The 16,041-nt window shown below is 44.7% G+C and overlaps 1 protein-coding gene across 1 annotated transcript in view; it reads left to right on the top strand.

Moving 5' to 3' along the window:
* The window catches only part of CUNH3orf70 (chromosome unknown C3orf70 homolog), a 44,808-nt gene extending 29,597 nt beyond the window's left edge, over positions 1–15,211 (top strand). The window contains exon 2 of the mRNA XM_051191189.1: positions 12,388–15,211. Coding sequence (XP_051047146.1) covers positions 12,388–12,944 — 557 coding nt within the window. The 3' untranslated portion in view covers positions 12,945–15,211. The remainder of the gene's footprint in view (positions 1–12,387) is intronic.
* Positions 15,212–16,041: the final 830 nt, after the last annotated feature.

Here is a 16,041-nt window from a genome sequence, read left to right as displayed (position 1 = left end):
TTGTTTTGGAAGAGAATAGTCAAGTATCTTCAATAAAAGATTTCTTTGGTTTTTTAAATTTTTTTGTCATTAATTGTTGATAGAGAAATATGCAAGATGCAAAGGCCATATTTTTCAAAGAAATAGATTTTAGAATGCCATTATCTTGAATTTTTGCCTCATCAATATTCAACTAATTATTAACACTATTAATTTATTTGGGCAGTGGTGGTGCATGCCTTTAATCCCAGCACCTGAGAGACAGAAGCTGGAGGAACTCTGTGAGTTCAAAGTCAGCCTGGTCTACAGAGTGAGTTCCAGGACAGCCAGGGCTACAGAAAAATTTTGTCTTGAAAAAACAAAACAAAACAATATAAATGTCCCCCATCACCTTGTCCAATTTTAAACATCTAAAATACTATTAGTAGTTATTGTATAACACTCATCTATCATTAGTATAGTTTCCAAATATATAAACTAGCAAGTCTCTTTTTGTTGGTTTAGTTTTAAAATGCTGGTGTTCAAGTCCAGGGTTTTACACATGCTAGGTTTATCACCAAGCCACATTTCCAGCCTAAGCTGTTGTGTCTCTCAGGAGACAGTCCGAAAATAACCACTTGCTACTCTTCTGTGGTCATTGAACCAGTCTGTGTCCTATCAAGGGACAGAAACCATAGACTGAATGAAGAGGGCATCTCATATAATGAAAAGATTATTCAACAGACTACAGTATATGAGGAAGACATCGATGGTTCTCAGAGACACTATGATAATGTCACAGAAAGGACAAACTTGGAAGGAGGTTTCTAGGGTCAGGCTTTGAGACAGTTAAGTTTAACCCTGGCATAGCTGCAGAGAAAGTTGAAGCTTTGTGCAGGTAGAGGCTGACTGTACAGGGGCAACCAAAGATTGGCATGGCAAGAAGGCCTTGGGCATACTTGTTTCTACTGGGAGAGGGTCTTGGGAAGGCTGCTGCTGGACTAGGTTAGCTGTTAGATTGCCAAGGAACCACATATTCTGGGAACATGGCTGTGGTATTTCTGCCCAACCCCTGATATTAGCAGGAGTCACCATCTAGCACTTTCTGAGAAAATGTCACATTGTGGGGAAGAACATGCATGTCAGAGAATTCTGTCCATTGTGTTTGAGAGGACACACATTGACAGCTAGTGCCATGTGTAGTCTCCCTATAGTCTGAACTCTTTCTGGTTTAACGGCTGTTTGAGTGTCTACATGGTGGCAGGAGGAAGATGTCCTTGGACATAGGACCAATCATGCTGGCTTTTGGTGCCTCTGTCTGAGCTTCTTTGTCTTCATGAAGTAGTGATTAAATGGACAGTGAAGTAGACACTACTTGTTACTTCTTACCTCTAATTCTTGGGATATCTCCAGTAGTACCAATTTTTAAATTGGGTAACCTAACTATAGGTTGTAAGAGAAAATACAGGTAATTGCTATATCTGATGGAAAACAAAATACAACAATATGATAAATGTTTTCTTTAATTAAAGACTGTATAATTTATGCATATAGCTGATAATAGTTTGGCCTTAAAACATATCTCATTGGTAGAGTGTATACTAATATTATGACTTTTAATTTAAAATTTATTTAATATTTTTAAATTAGGTGTATTCATTTTATTTTATGTGTATGAGTATTTTGCTTGCACGTGTGTGTACCACATGCAAGCTCTGTGCCTGAGGCAGTTAGATGGGGGCATGGTGTATGTACCACAAGCATGCTCCATCCCTGAGGAGGTCAGAAGAGGGCATGGATCTCATGGAATGGGAATTGCAGGTGTATGTGAGCTACCATGTGGGAGCTAGGAATAAAACCCTGGTCCTCTACAAGAGTAACAAGTGCTCTTAACTGCTGAGCTATCTTCCAGCCCCTGATTTTTACACATAAAGCCCCAGGATACTATGTTACTTTGTATAGTTTTGAAATGAGGCCCATGAATAATGAACAGTCATGGTGTCTATAAACAGTAGCCTTTACAGAGTTATATTTAAAATGCAGTACACACCTCCTGAGCCCCTAATGAGCCATGTTAAGTAGACACTTCAGGTTTCTGTTCCTGAGTCCACACGTCTAGTTAGTGTTCTTTTCTTGAGAATTTCTGCACTTTTCATCCCCACATCAGTAAAGAGGTGTGGCAGATGTCTTGTGCCTGTTTCCCTTGCTTTAGCTTGTCAAAAGTATCTGTCTGTAGAATGAGTGGCTTAGGGTAATGTCACTGGAGGTCTACAGCCTTGTGCTGGTGGTGACAGAGCGCCACCCCAGGATCACCAGGCTCAAGTTCAGCTTGCTCCCCACTGGAGGTATTTATTTACCTATGTATTTGTTTATGTATTGGTTTCTAAATGGGCTTTCCAAACAGCAGTTTTAGACATCTGTTGTCCAGTTCGCTGACTCAGGCTCTCTACAGAGAGGTTTTGAAGAGAAGGTAGGAGGCAGGAATGGTCTTAGAAATGTCTGTAAGATTGAGGAATATTATTTTAGAAGATTGGTGACAGAGAGAGCCCTGCAATTTTAGTATTCCTAACATTGCACGCACGCATGCGCACACACGCAGCTTTTCTCACCGTTTATTCCTCTTTCCCTCTATCCCATCTGAGTGTCTCCCTTCACTGCAAACTGCCCTACCTTCTGGCTGTTCTCTGAAAACAAGGCCAACCTCAATGGCCCATCCTGCAGAAATGACTCCCTCAACTCTGTGTTCTAGTCCCTACTCTCTTCCACCGATCCCGCAGGTTAAGTAGGACCTAAATGGAAAGAGGGAGACATGCCCTATTCAAAACCCCTATTTGCCTACTGTTCTGGCTTCATTTCTCTTGCTGTGATAAAATATCCCAACCAAAAGCAACTCAGGGAAGGAAAATATTTAGTTGGCTTATAATTTCAGGCTACAGTCTGTCACTGCAGGGGAATCAAGGAAGGATCTCAAGCAGCTAGTCACATCACAGCCACAGTCAAGAGCAGAGAAAAACTAAAGTGCCTGCTTTGCCTGCTTGCTCACTCAGCTAGCTTTCTTCACTCATATGCAAATCAGTGCTCAGCCTAGGGAATGGTGTCACCCATAGTGGATGGGGTCAGTTAACTAGCTTGATCTAGATAATTCCTTAAGTAAGATTTTCTTCTGCCCAGTGGTGGTGGTGCACGCACCTTTAGTCCCAGCACTCAGGAGGCAGAGGCAGGTGGATCTCTGTGTTGAACTGGCCAGCCTGATCTACACAATGAGTTCCAGGACAGCCAGGTCTACACAGAAAAACTCTGTCTTGAAAAACAAACAAACAAACAAACAAACTTCTCCCTAAGAGTTCTAGGTTGTGTCAAGTTGGCAACTGAAACTCCCTGCATAGCTACTGTGAAGGAACTAGAAACTCACTCCACATCATAATCGGCCTGTTTTAGCACTATGATTCTGAACTCACTCCGAATGGGGTCTCTTCTAACTGGAATTGCTGTGTGTGTATTCAAAGGGCTCTGTTATGCTGATCGAGTGGCTGTTTTGTCACCCCAGCATCTCACCTCTGATGACAAGGAAGAGCTTTGCTCTTTCTCAGTAACTGGGTGCCAACACTGCTCGTGTCACGGCTGCTTGCTCGCCCACACTCCTTCACACTCGGGGCTTGTGTGTGGCGTGTCACTTCCCTTCTTGTCCTCAGTCAGCTCCTAGCTTTCCTTCAGTTCCAGTCTATTTCCTGTGCAGCCCTCTTTAGCTCTTTGCGTTTCACTGAACATGGTATACAGTTTGTAGCCACAGCTCATTGCTTTCCTCTGCTGCAGTGTGGGGATGGCTGTGTTTGTGGTGGGATGCATGTGTACTTCTGCTCTCCCGGAACCCAACACACCAGGTTTTTGCTTGTGTGTTTGTGTGTGTGTGTGTGTGTGTGTGTGTGTGTGTGTGTGTAAACCCCATAGGCTTCATAAAAGCCTCAACAGTTGGAGGAGTCTAGTGATTCAGGGAATTCCTGTGTGAGCTGGGCAGCCCCTGAGTGTTTGGCTTTGGCAGGCTTTGCTGGTTGCTGTCCTTGAGAGGGGATGAAATGTGGCCCAGAGCATGGGGATGACAGAAGTCCATTGTTAAAGGGCCTAGCCTATTGAGTTGCTTTGTGTGCCTGCTTTCCCCTCCCCAGACTGAAGTTGGACCCTGGAGAAGGGTGCAGTTCCATGGCTGACACCCGATTGGAGTCTGGGTGGATTTGTGTGTGGCCTTCCTTGAGAGACTCAGGGGTGGAGGAAGACAAAGGCAGATGGGATTGCTTCTCCCTCTCCCTCCAACTGGCTCTCCAGTGACCAAGTCTCCCTCAGGTCTGCCTTGTCTGGCGTCCACCACCCTTTAATCCAGCCACTGTAGGCTTCCTCTGTCCTGAGGTGACATACACCGAATTCTGCCTCTCCCATGTTGTCCCTGGCTGCACAGGCCAGTCAGCGTTAAGTGTAGCTAGCTCCTGTGGCTGCTTTTGCTGGGCCTGCCTGTCATTTTGTGCTCCTCCCTCTTAATTGTTTGTAATTATGTCTTTTCCCGAGATAACCTGTTGAATGCACAGTGACTCAGAGGCCAGTCATGACCTTGGTCTTTAGTCCCATGTCCCCTGTGCCCGGCACACAATTAAGGTTTATTTCATTAGCATGAAAGTAGGTATGGGGCACAAGGGGAGGAAGTGGGGTGTCACAGTGCTGAGTCAGACAGTGGGCTTGAGGACTCTGCTCTGCACACAGGGTGCAGCAGGGTCTCGGCGGTCTGAGGCTGGCCACACACCATGTGACAAACTTCTATAAACAAGAAATAGTGAACTTACGGTGCTCTGGGCTGGGCACTAAGTGAGGCTTGGAGACACTTTCATGTTAGTCTTTCAACCCCTGGCTGAGGTAAATATCTTAACCACTTGTACACTGGGGAAAACTGAATGTAAGAATATTAACTTTATGAGATCCAAGAGCATATGAAGAGTGCATTGGGACTCATGGATGTCTTCCACATCCTGTGGGTATGCCCTCCTGTTTTCTTTCTCTCCACATCTTAGATGAGAACATCACAGTCCAGTATCCGTTACAGTCTCTTCTTCCCTCCCTTTTCCTTCTGGTTCTCCAGCACACATGTTCACTTATCTGTGTGCCCTTCCTCTCTGAGGTCATCGAGGTTCGCTGTGGTAGCCACATGGGTTCCCTGGTCTTGCACTCCAGGACCCACCCAGCCACACACAGTCTTGCTGTCTGGACCTCCACACTGATGTGCCTCACTCTCACTCCAAAACCCCTGTGGGGTCATGTGCTTGCTGCTGCTCAGCCTCCATCTCCTGAGCCTTGATGGAGCTCCCCGGAGCCCTGCTGCTGTCTCTCAGCATTCCTCCATCTTCCTGTGCTTTATGATGTCCTTATTTGGTTTTACTTTTTTACATTCTGTCTCCATCCAGATGCTTCCAGAAACACCACTGCCTATTGTACTGCATTTTTTCCTCCTGTGTCCTGTGACTTAGTAGACTGTGTCTATTTGATGAGTGCTCTTTCAGTGAGTAGATGTGCTATGCTCCTGCTGGTCTGTCACACTAAGGGTTGGCTTCATAGTAAATGGGACCCACCAAAGACTAGAATCTTGCTTACATTTCTAATTAGGGCTGCAACATAAGTGGGCAGTCTGTGAACTTTAGTGTGCTCTTAGGGCAGAAGACAAAATGCCAGGATACAGATGACTGTATGGGCAGTGTGCAGAGCCAGGCTCCTGTAAAGCTGTTTCCATTTGCATTTAGTGTGTGATTCACTTCTCATCTCAGTGACTGATACACACTGTAGAAATTACTAGATAGCATTTCTTTCAAAATATTGAATACCTCCAGCCTAATGTAAACAGTTGTGATCTGATGACAGGGAAGGACCCGAGCTGGGCGTGCAGTCCGCCTCAGGCCACCCGGCTTTCCTTTGCAGATTTGCCTTCCTAACTATTTTACTTGGGCTAATTTTAAAATGACTCTCCATTCCTGAGATCAGTGTATTCCACATGTTAATGGTGGCACACATTTAACACACATAAAGTTATCTGTAAGAGCAAAATGTTTATTTTTCTCCAGAGGATTTTTTTAAAGTTATCACTTATATACATATATGGCTATAAAACAAACAAACAACACATGTAGCCAGGAACATATGGCAGAGTAATGGGGTGTGAAAACACATGTGGCTTACCGTCTGGATTGGTTTTGCTGTTTGAGTTTGGTTGTTTTTCATTCCCTTTGGGGGGGGGGGAGAAAGAAAAGAAAAAGAAACAGCTGCAAAAAACTGTTTCTGCTGTGTCATCACACTGTGCTACACTTGGGGTGTCGGATGAAGTGTGAGGTCCACTGACAGCCTGCACGAGCTCTCAATGGGCCCGAGAAGGAGGCTTCACCTTGCTCTAGACCATCCACCGACTGACTATCTTATACATAAGCACAAGGAGGCTTCACCTTGCTCTAGACCATCCACCGACTGACTATCTTATACATAAGCACATCTGACAGTGTGATACAAGGTAACATAAATCTCTGTGCAGGTCTAAGTGTCTTGTTGAGGTGTTGTGAGACAAGTGTCCACAGTGTTATTATGGCCCAAGTCAGATGGAGACTTCCAAAGGATCATGGGAGATAGTTGTTCTGACTGATCTCTGAGACATGGCTGAAAATGTTGAAGGAGATTCCTGTCGAAAAAATGAGATGTCTGAAATGCATTTTCCACCTGTTGGTCACTGTTGCTTTTTTTGTGTGTTTAATTGTGTTCCATGTTTTACTTAGCTTCATTATTTTAAAGGGTTATTAGTTTTGCTCTTTAAAAATAACTAAGAAAATTATCTTTGTTTTCTGGCCAGCCTTTAAATCTATTTTAAATTTATGTAGTGCAGTGTGACATTTCAGTGTGCTAATCAGATTAGAGTGACTGACGTATCTGTCACTTCTGACATGTTTTTTTGTCTGAGAATTCCATTAGCTATTTTGAAATAGTCAGTGATTGTCAACTGTAGTTATTGTACCTCGAACATCAGAAATTGCTGCTACCCAACAGCACTCATTAGCTATCCTCTGTCTACCCTCCATACTTTCCAGTTTTCTGCTACTGCTAGTAATATTCTGGAAATATAAGTCACTCTTCCTCCATCGGCCTGCCGTTGCTTGACCAGTTTCCATGTCTTGGCTGTCGTGAATCATGCTGCAGTCAGCATGTAGGTGCAACCATCTCTCCACTCACTGATCTCTAGCCCATTGGATGTGTGCAGCCAGCAATGACATTGTGCCTCATGTAGAAGTTCATTTCTGCCAGGCGTGGTGCTGTACACCTTTAATGCCAGCTCTCGGGAGGCAGAGGTAGGCACGGGCATTTCTGTGAGTTTGAGGCTAATCTGGTCTATGTAGCCCGGGCCAGACAGGGCTATACAGTTCAACCCTTTCTCAAAAACCTGAAAACCAAACAACGAAAGCACAGAAAGGAAGTTCATTTATAGTTGGATTTTGTTGTTGCTTGCTAGAGTTTGAACCCAGGCTCCCCTCCAGGCTCTCACACAAACTGAGCATGCATTCTTGCACAGACATGTCCACTTTACACATGTTGTAAAGGAAAGGCCATCCTTTGTTTCAGCCGAGTAACCTTCATGTGGTCTTTGTAATGATTGTTTTAATTTTCATTTCTCTTAGGGGTGTGGGAAAGTCCCGCTTTTTTGACATCCTGACCAGTGTTGGCTGTTTTTCTCCTTTGATAACAGCCATTCTGATTCTTGTCATTGATTTGTGGGTCCCCAGTGATGGGTGTCATTGAATACTTTTTCGTTTATATGTTGAGTGGCATTCATATTGAACAGCTGCCACCACCATCCATCTTCACACCACTTTGCATCCTTTCAACTGAAGTTACTTGCTATAGCCCCTTCTCGTGCCCTGTCCCCAGGAAATGTATTCCGCTTTCCATCTGTATGAATTCAACTGCTCCAGGCACCTCACATGTGTGGAATATCCCATTCATCTTGCTGTGACTGGCTTATTTCCCTTGGCTTGGTACCCTCCAGAGACACCCATGTTGGTTTGGCATGCTGGATGTTCCATTACAGGTGTACATTTCTGCTTCTTTTTATCTGTCTGTTGCAAAAAGCCTGAATAATACTGCATGTGCAGAGTATGTAGACACTGCTCCTAAGACGCTGCCTCTAGAACATCTCTGTGTGTATCCAGAAGGGGAATTTCAAGATGCATGACTCTCCTTCTACTCTACTTTAAGTCAGAACTTTCCTATTAACTTATTTTATTTTATTTTATTTATTTATTTATTTTACTCATTTATTGTGGTGCTGGAGATGGAGGCCTGTGTTCAGCAGGCGGATTTGCCACTGTGCCATGCCTCCAACCATTCATTGCTTCTGTAAAGAAATCTAACAATGCAGTGTTATATGGTAATTTGTCTTGGAGCTGCAGCCTCTTTAACCATCCTTTGTCTTTGCCATCTGTGTTCCCAGATCACAGACTCGGCCTGGTTCAGAATGAGGGGCAGGGCTGTGCATCTCCCAGCTGGTCCCTTTTCCTTTGCTGTACAGTTATGTCAGGTCAGACTGCTGGAGTACAATGCCACAGGCTGAGTACTTGCTATGCAAGATGAGCACTTGAGTTTGAGCCTCCAAGACCCATGGGGAAAAGCTGGGCATGGCTGGATGTGCCTGGAATCCCAGCATAGGGGTCAAGACAGGCAGATCCTGAAAGCTCATTGGCCAGCCAGCCTAACTGAAACACTGAGCTGCTGCTTCAGTGAGAGACCCTGTCTCAAAGCAGTATGGCAGACGTCTCTGCCTCTGCATGCATATATACCTGCCACTCGTGTGCATGTACATCCATCCCATTGTGTACCACACTCCACACATATCACATCACAGACATAGCACAGCACACACACATCACATACCACAAACACAGATACCACGCAAACACCATACACACACATATACCACACACACATCACAGCAGGTACACATACCACACCCCACACCCCCCCACACATACACCATGCACTCACACACACACACCCCACTACACACACATATACCACACATACATCACAGCACTACACATACCACACCCCCCACACCATGCACTCACACACACACACACACACACACACATCCCACATCACATCTCACACACAGACCACACACACATACCACATGTACACATCACCCCAACACATGCACATACTCACACATCCCACAAATCACATCTCTCACACATACAACACACACACACACACACACACACACACACACACACACTGACAGACCACAGACACATATACCACATTACCACATCACCCCCCCAACACACACACCCCACACATCACATCTCTCACACATTCATCACATACATTGACCACACACACACATACCACATGCACAATCAACCCCCCCCCCACACACACACACATACTCGCCACAGACTGATGGCTTAACCAATATCTATTTCTTCAGCCTGGCTGGGAAGTCTGCTGAAGGTTTAATTGATGTAGTGTCAGTTGAGGGCAGTCATCCTGGTTACAGAAGCTGAACAGAGAACAGGCTCTGGGCTCATCTTCTTTAAGGATATGAAGCCCACTGTGGCAGGGGAAGGGAGGGCCCATTCTCACCATCTCACATGAATCTACTTATTTCTCATGAAGGTCACATTAGTAATTGGAACTTTAATACATGAATGTGGGGGCCCAGCATTCATAGAGTTTCATACTTCAAGGGGGTAAACAGAGCTTTGGAGGACAGGAGCCCAGAGTGAGAACAACCAAGAGGAGAGAAACCAAAAAACAATGTAGACCACAAAGGAGGGGAAGGGGACAGAGTGGGCCATCGTCCTGCACACGCTGCTGCTCCTCCGTGTCTTAACATGATGAAGCCTATGATAGCCTTCCTTGTGAAGGTAATTCCATTCAGGGTTTCCAGTCTGACCAAGAAATAAAACATGACTGGCTTCCCTGCAATGAATGATTACAATACCATAAATACTCGATCCTCTGCTAGAAGAGGGCTAACCTTTGGGATATTGGACAATATCTGGATTTTTTTTTATTGTTTAGGGAGGACCTGTGTTACGAGTAGCTTTTCCTGCTGCCGGACCCACTGCAGCGCCAGCTCCAAATAACACACAGAGACTCTGTATTTGATATAATGATGTTGGCCAGTCTAATTTCTTGTCAGCTAGCTTTGTCTTAATTATTAACCAATTTCTATTAATCAAAGTATTTCCATGTGGTCTCATCTTATTGGAGAGTGAGGCCGGCGTCTGCTCTCCCCAGTCTCTCCATGCTAACTCCTCCCTACCACTTCCTCGAATCCTCCTTGTCTCCTAGTCCTGCCTATCTTGCTTTCCTATTGGCCAACAGTGCTTTATTCATTAACCAGTATGAGAAACATATTTACAGAATGACATCTCCCATCAGACCTGTTCTGATATTGAATGAATGAATGAATGAATGGCAGAGACCAGGCTAGCCTTCCTGCTGTGCACAGGACAGCCCCAGAAAAGGATGGTTTGATCCAAAATTCAAGTGGCACCAAGGCTTAAAAGCTGCCATAATGTGTGCAAAGGATGAAACTCAGCCTGACTAAATCCACTCATCCAAATCTGAAGAACACAGGGTTTCCCAGAGCAGTGGCTTCTGTCTCTAGAGTTTTCAGGGCTTCTCTCCACTTTTAGCATTTAAAATAGATAGGACAGATAGATGATAGATAGATAGATAGATATATCATAGATTTATAGATAGATGACTGATAATAGATTTATAGATATATATTAGAAGATAGATAATAGATTTATAGAGATGACTGATAGAGGATAGATGATAGACAGCAGAGGTTAGATGATAGATTTATAGATAATAGATGATGGATGGATGGATGGATGGGTGGGTGGGTGGGTGGATGGATGATAGTGTGTGTGTGTGCCATTATCCATCCACATGTGGAGATCAGAGGACAACATTGGGTGTCCATCACTGGCTTGTTTGTGGGAGGGTCTTTGTTGTTTACTGCTGTTCTGTGTACTCCAGGTTAGCTGGCCTTAAGCTCCTGGGAGTGTCTCATCTCCCTGCCTCCCTTCTCACTGTAGGAGTGTGGGGTCACACACATGCTGTGACTCCTGGCTTTTCCATGGGTTCTAGGAATCTAAATTCAGACCATCAGGTTTGCATTGCAAGTGCTTTTATTATGAAATGTCTTCCTGGACCCCTTTTAGCTTTGTATTCTGAAATAATTTTAGACCTATAAGCTGGATGTGGTGGCAGTTGCCTTTAATCCCAGCACTGGGGAGGTAGACGTGGGTGACTGTGAGCTTGAGGTCAGCTTAGTCTACAGAGTGAGTTCTAGGCCAGTCAGGGCTAGATAGTGAAATCCTATCTCTAATAATGGTAATAGTGTAATCATTATCATTATTGGAGACTTACAAACTGCATAATTTTAATCTATTAGCATTTGGCTCTTGAAAAACTCTTCCTAAATGCATGAAACAAGTAGAGAGTATGTGGAAGGGACACGTGAAGACTCCTCCCTGTGAGGCTTCACTCTGAGGAGCAGCCGAGGGCAGAGGGAAGAGTTAACTAGAGCCACTTGGCTGCCCTGTATGGGCATCTGTCTGGTTTGGGTTATGAAGTGGCTGTGGCACTGGTGTCTGGGAGACCCCTCCTCCTTATGCTACTGATTCACTTTGGGTCTTTAGACAGAATCAATTATAGCCAACCATGCTGGGTGGCCAGGACAGCCACTAGGCTATCATCTACTCAGTGTGTGAATACTGGCTAAAACGAGTCACCTGGGGCTCAGATCTAGCTCATGGAAGCACACATGCTCACCTCAGGGTTCCATCCCTAGTAACATAGTCAAAACACAGACACCTAGAAAGGGAAGCCCCCATAGTTTTGGTGGTACACCGAAGTATCTCTAGATGTTTTAAACCTATCAACATGTATTAACCTATTGTTAGGGATAAAAATGAAGTTGCAGTTCTGTAGTGTGTGGTTTTCTTTTCAGCCTGTATGTACCATACTATTTCTGGGCATTGTGTCCATTGTGATGGGTGAATCATTTAAGATGAGGGTTACAGGATTATCTGTCCAATCCAGACCCATGGGAGCAGCTCAATGTTTTTTTCTTAGTATTGGTAGTTGAACCCAAGACTCTACACATGCTGGATAGCCATTCAATGTGAGTATCTCCTAAGTTAAATTTCAGAATGTATTTTGGGTTTCTTGCATGGGAATTGCAAGACACATTCTTGTATGACACACTCAATCTGAAGTAGATATGACAGTGCCAAGTGATGATGTCATCAGCCCTTTTGATCTAGATGCTGTAGCGATGCTAATACAGTTTGTGCAGTGGTCTTAGATTTCAGCTGTGTCTTGTGTGTTCCACAGGCAAATATGTATATCAGCCTATGACCCCCGTGGAGCAGCTCCCAAGCACGGAGATCCCTGCAAGGCCTCGAGAGCCCACCAACACCATTCAGATCTCAGTGTCGCTCACTGAACACTTTTTGAAATTTGCGTCTGTCTTCCAGCCTCCGCTTCCCCCTGACTCGCCAAGGTACTGTATGATTTCTGATCTCTTCATTGACAACTATCAGGTTAAATGTATCAATGGGAAGATGTGCTATGTGCAGAAGCAACCAGCGCCCCATTCCCAGAAGATGAGTCCTGAGGAGGTCTCTGCACATGATGCCTTACTTTCTAAAGAGAATGACACTCCAAAACTGGATCACTGCTCCTCCCCTTCCAGTTCTGAGGACTCGGGGATCAACGCAGTTGGGGCTCACTATGTGGAATCCTGTGATGAGGACACAGAAGAAGGGGCGGAACTGAGTTCTGAGGAAGATTACAGCCCTGAGAGCAGCTGGGAACCCGATGAGTGCACCCTTCTCTCCCCATCGCAGTCTGACCTGGAAGTGATCGAAACCATGGAAACCACTGTGTAGTCAGCTGGGAACTGCGGCCCAGATCCACCCTGAGCTCTGGGACTTTAATTTGTTGTGTCCTTTTCCAATACTCTTGGCATTTTCCAAGCCCTATTACTAACCATAGCAGTCCAGGGGTCTGCTAATTAGTGTTAAAATGATCTTGTAACTAGGACATTGTTTTCTTTTGTATCTTGCTTTCTATGTAGCATCTGGTGTCATAGCTGTGACCCAGCCTTAATTTCACTGAAACCTTTGAGAGTGGTGGTGACCACAGAATATCATGGCTCAAATGGAGGAGCTCCCCAGAGTAGAGGTGACCATGTTTTACCATAGCCCATCCTTTGTGGCAAAGGCTCTTGCCCAGCTTCCCTTTGGCTTGCCATGTGACACCTCTGTTCTGTTGGTTTTGGGGTGGGGGAGAGCTCTCTTCAGCTAACAGTGTTGCTGGCAACGCTCCTTCCCTTCCTCCTGCCTGGCTCAGGACAAGAGTAGCCTCAGGAGCTACTTCTAGGAGGTCCTTGGAGATCCCCTTGGCCCCTGGTGATGGCCGTGTCACAGCTTCTGTGACTGTGAGGGGAGATAGACCTCTTCAATTTGTGTCTAGTCCAGCTTTTGTACAGCAGGGTGGTGGGGATTCAGGAGGGCTCAGACCTTTGTCTCACCACAAAGAGGACACATTGAATTACAGGATACACGTCAGCACCCAGGAGGCCCTTGGAACCAGGGGAAGGAGAGGTGGACTTGGCCTAGGCTAGCCCAGAAAGTTTCTACGATGTCTGAGCTGGCCCCGGTGGGTTTCCCAGCATCCACTGCCCTTCTTGATTGTTCTTCAGATCAGGGAGAAGCATTTATGTTTTGTAGGTATTATATTTAGGAGCAGCACATCTGACATCTTAAGAAAAAAAACCACACTAGTTTTAGTTAGCATGGAAATGCTAAAAGACAAGTCCTTTAGGGATTAGGAATGAATCTAATAGGTTTGATTAATTCTGCTTCGTTTGGTTGTATGAAGCATTAGAATGGCTTAGATGAGAAATGGACTAGAATTTTGTACGATGCATGAATTTTATGCAAATGCAAAAACAGTTGATGTAGCTCACTGCTGAGTCAGGAAGATGTTTTATGTGACACTTCTTTACTTTATCACACTGGAATCCACACACATTGTGTGTGTTCTTTCACACACACAAAATAGTGAGTCATTCCTTCTCATGCAGATTTCTTCAAAGCTCTGTTCCTAACTTGCAATGTACTGGATGTTCTCATATGATCTTATTACCTGCTGTTTCTCTAACTCTATCTATGAAGCATAGTACAAATCTGGGAGCTTTAGCATATGCGAGGAGAGTCACAGAATCACAGGGAGGTGGCATCTCAGATCCTGGCAGTCTAGGCAGGTGCTGTGGCCTAATGGCCTTGTGCTGCCAGCATCCATCCCTCCCTCTCATTAGCCTCAACTCTTTGGAAAGAGAGGCTTGCCATGCTCTTGGGGCCTCCTGAATTTGGGGTTCTTCACAATGTACTTCACGATGAACCTGCTTTCCCAACTGGTTATGGAGTTCCAGTGATTCATCACTAGAACCTTCTTTAGGCTGGGAAGCCCAAAATGTCCACAGTGTTCAGAAGGCAGAATATGTGGCTTCCTTTGAAAAGCATTAGTTAGAACTTCCTGTGCTAGATGGGAGTGTAGCAGAGATCCCCACTTAGTGAATGTGAAGACAAACTAAGAAGGATCAGCAGGTTCAGGGGAGGGCAGGTGGGAGCAGCCACAACCTGGGGAGGGTCATGCTGCTGGCCTGGAATGGCCTGGGGGGCATCCGGTGAGCCCTGCCTGAGGTTTGTTATGCCTCACTGGCATGGAACCCAAATACCATGAGCCACATATCCCTCATCCTGCACTCAGGGCTGTGAGGGCAGCACCGGGGCCATCTTCAAATGCGTGGTGGGTGATGCCCCAGGAGAGGCAGGCCCACAGCAGCCAGCACTCCATCCCCTCACCTTTCTGATACTTTCCGATGGGCTCACTGCCATGAGTATTAAACTAATGAGTTACAATCCAGGTTCCAAGGCCATGAAAACACGTGGTCTGAACCACAGTTCTGGAGCTTGGCCAGGAGCTTGACTTGGGCCCTTTATCAGTAACATCTGTGACTTTTGCCCAGGGTCGTTTTTCTAAAACCCCAAACTGCCACTCAGATCTGCCACAATTGTGATGGAATTTTTGGATTTAATAACAATTGGTGATCACATTAAATATTTGCACAGTCTCTTTATAATTAAACTCACTAAGCTGTACTTGCTGTCTTATGTAGTTGAATACGTCTCCCTGCATTCTTGGATCTCCAAACAGCCTTTTATAAATGAGCACAACCGAGAGAGGTTTTTGGTTTTGTTCTCCTGACACTGTCCATACCAGTAACTGTCTAAAATACTACTAAGCCAGAACTACTTCTCTATGCTTGCATTCTGAAATCAGCGAAAAGAATATTAAAAATGTATAGCTTAACTTCAGTTCTAGGTCTATTCTGCTCTATGTTCTATGAAAGATTTTCTCTATAATCCTGGTATTATAGTGCTGATTTGTATACTTGTATTCATAGGCACTTTAGACATACTTAGATGCAACATGCACTATAGATGGTAAGCACAGTCCTGTCAAGTAGGCTTCTGACTAACACTTGTACAGAGAGACGAAAGCTTGCAGTCTGGACCTTGTAGAATGCTCACCTGGAGCAAGGCCTGACCCATGGGGATGGACTTCTGTGGGAAACTGGCACTGTTGCCACTTTTCTGAAAGGGTTAGGTACCAGAAAACTCCCAGTAAATGTGGGATATAGTTTTCTTATCTAACCAAGATTTAAGTTCCAAGTATGTTCATAACTTTTTCTGAGAAACAACAAAGCAATTAAAGTTCTTTTGGGGATAACTATTTGATCTTAAAAAAAATAAGGCTTTACTTTAAAATCTGTATATTTCTTGCCTTGTAGCATTTGAAGTATAAAATGAGAATTTGAGGGCAACTCTGCAGAGAAGCAGTTGCTTTCCTAGAAGACATACCTCAAGGTGACACAGCACAGAACAGGGTAAAGCCAAGTCTTTGTTCCAGCATAAAACA

This window comes from Phodopus roborovskii, unplaced genomic scaffold, assembly GCF_943737965.1.
Source record: "Phodopus roborovskii unplaced genomic scaffold, PHOROB, whole genome shotgun sequence".
Taxonomy (NCBI): domain Eukaryota; kingdom Metazoa; phylum Chordata; class Mammalia; order Rodentia; family Cricetidae; genus Phodopus; species Phodopus roborovskii.
The sequence above is the reverse complement of the archived record's forward strand: the minus strand, read 5'-3'. Positions and strand labels throughout refer to the sequence as shown.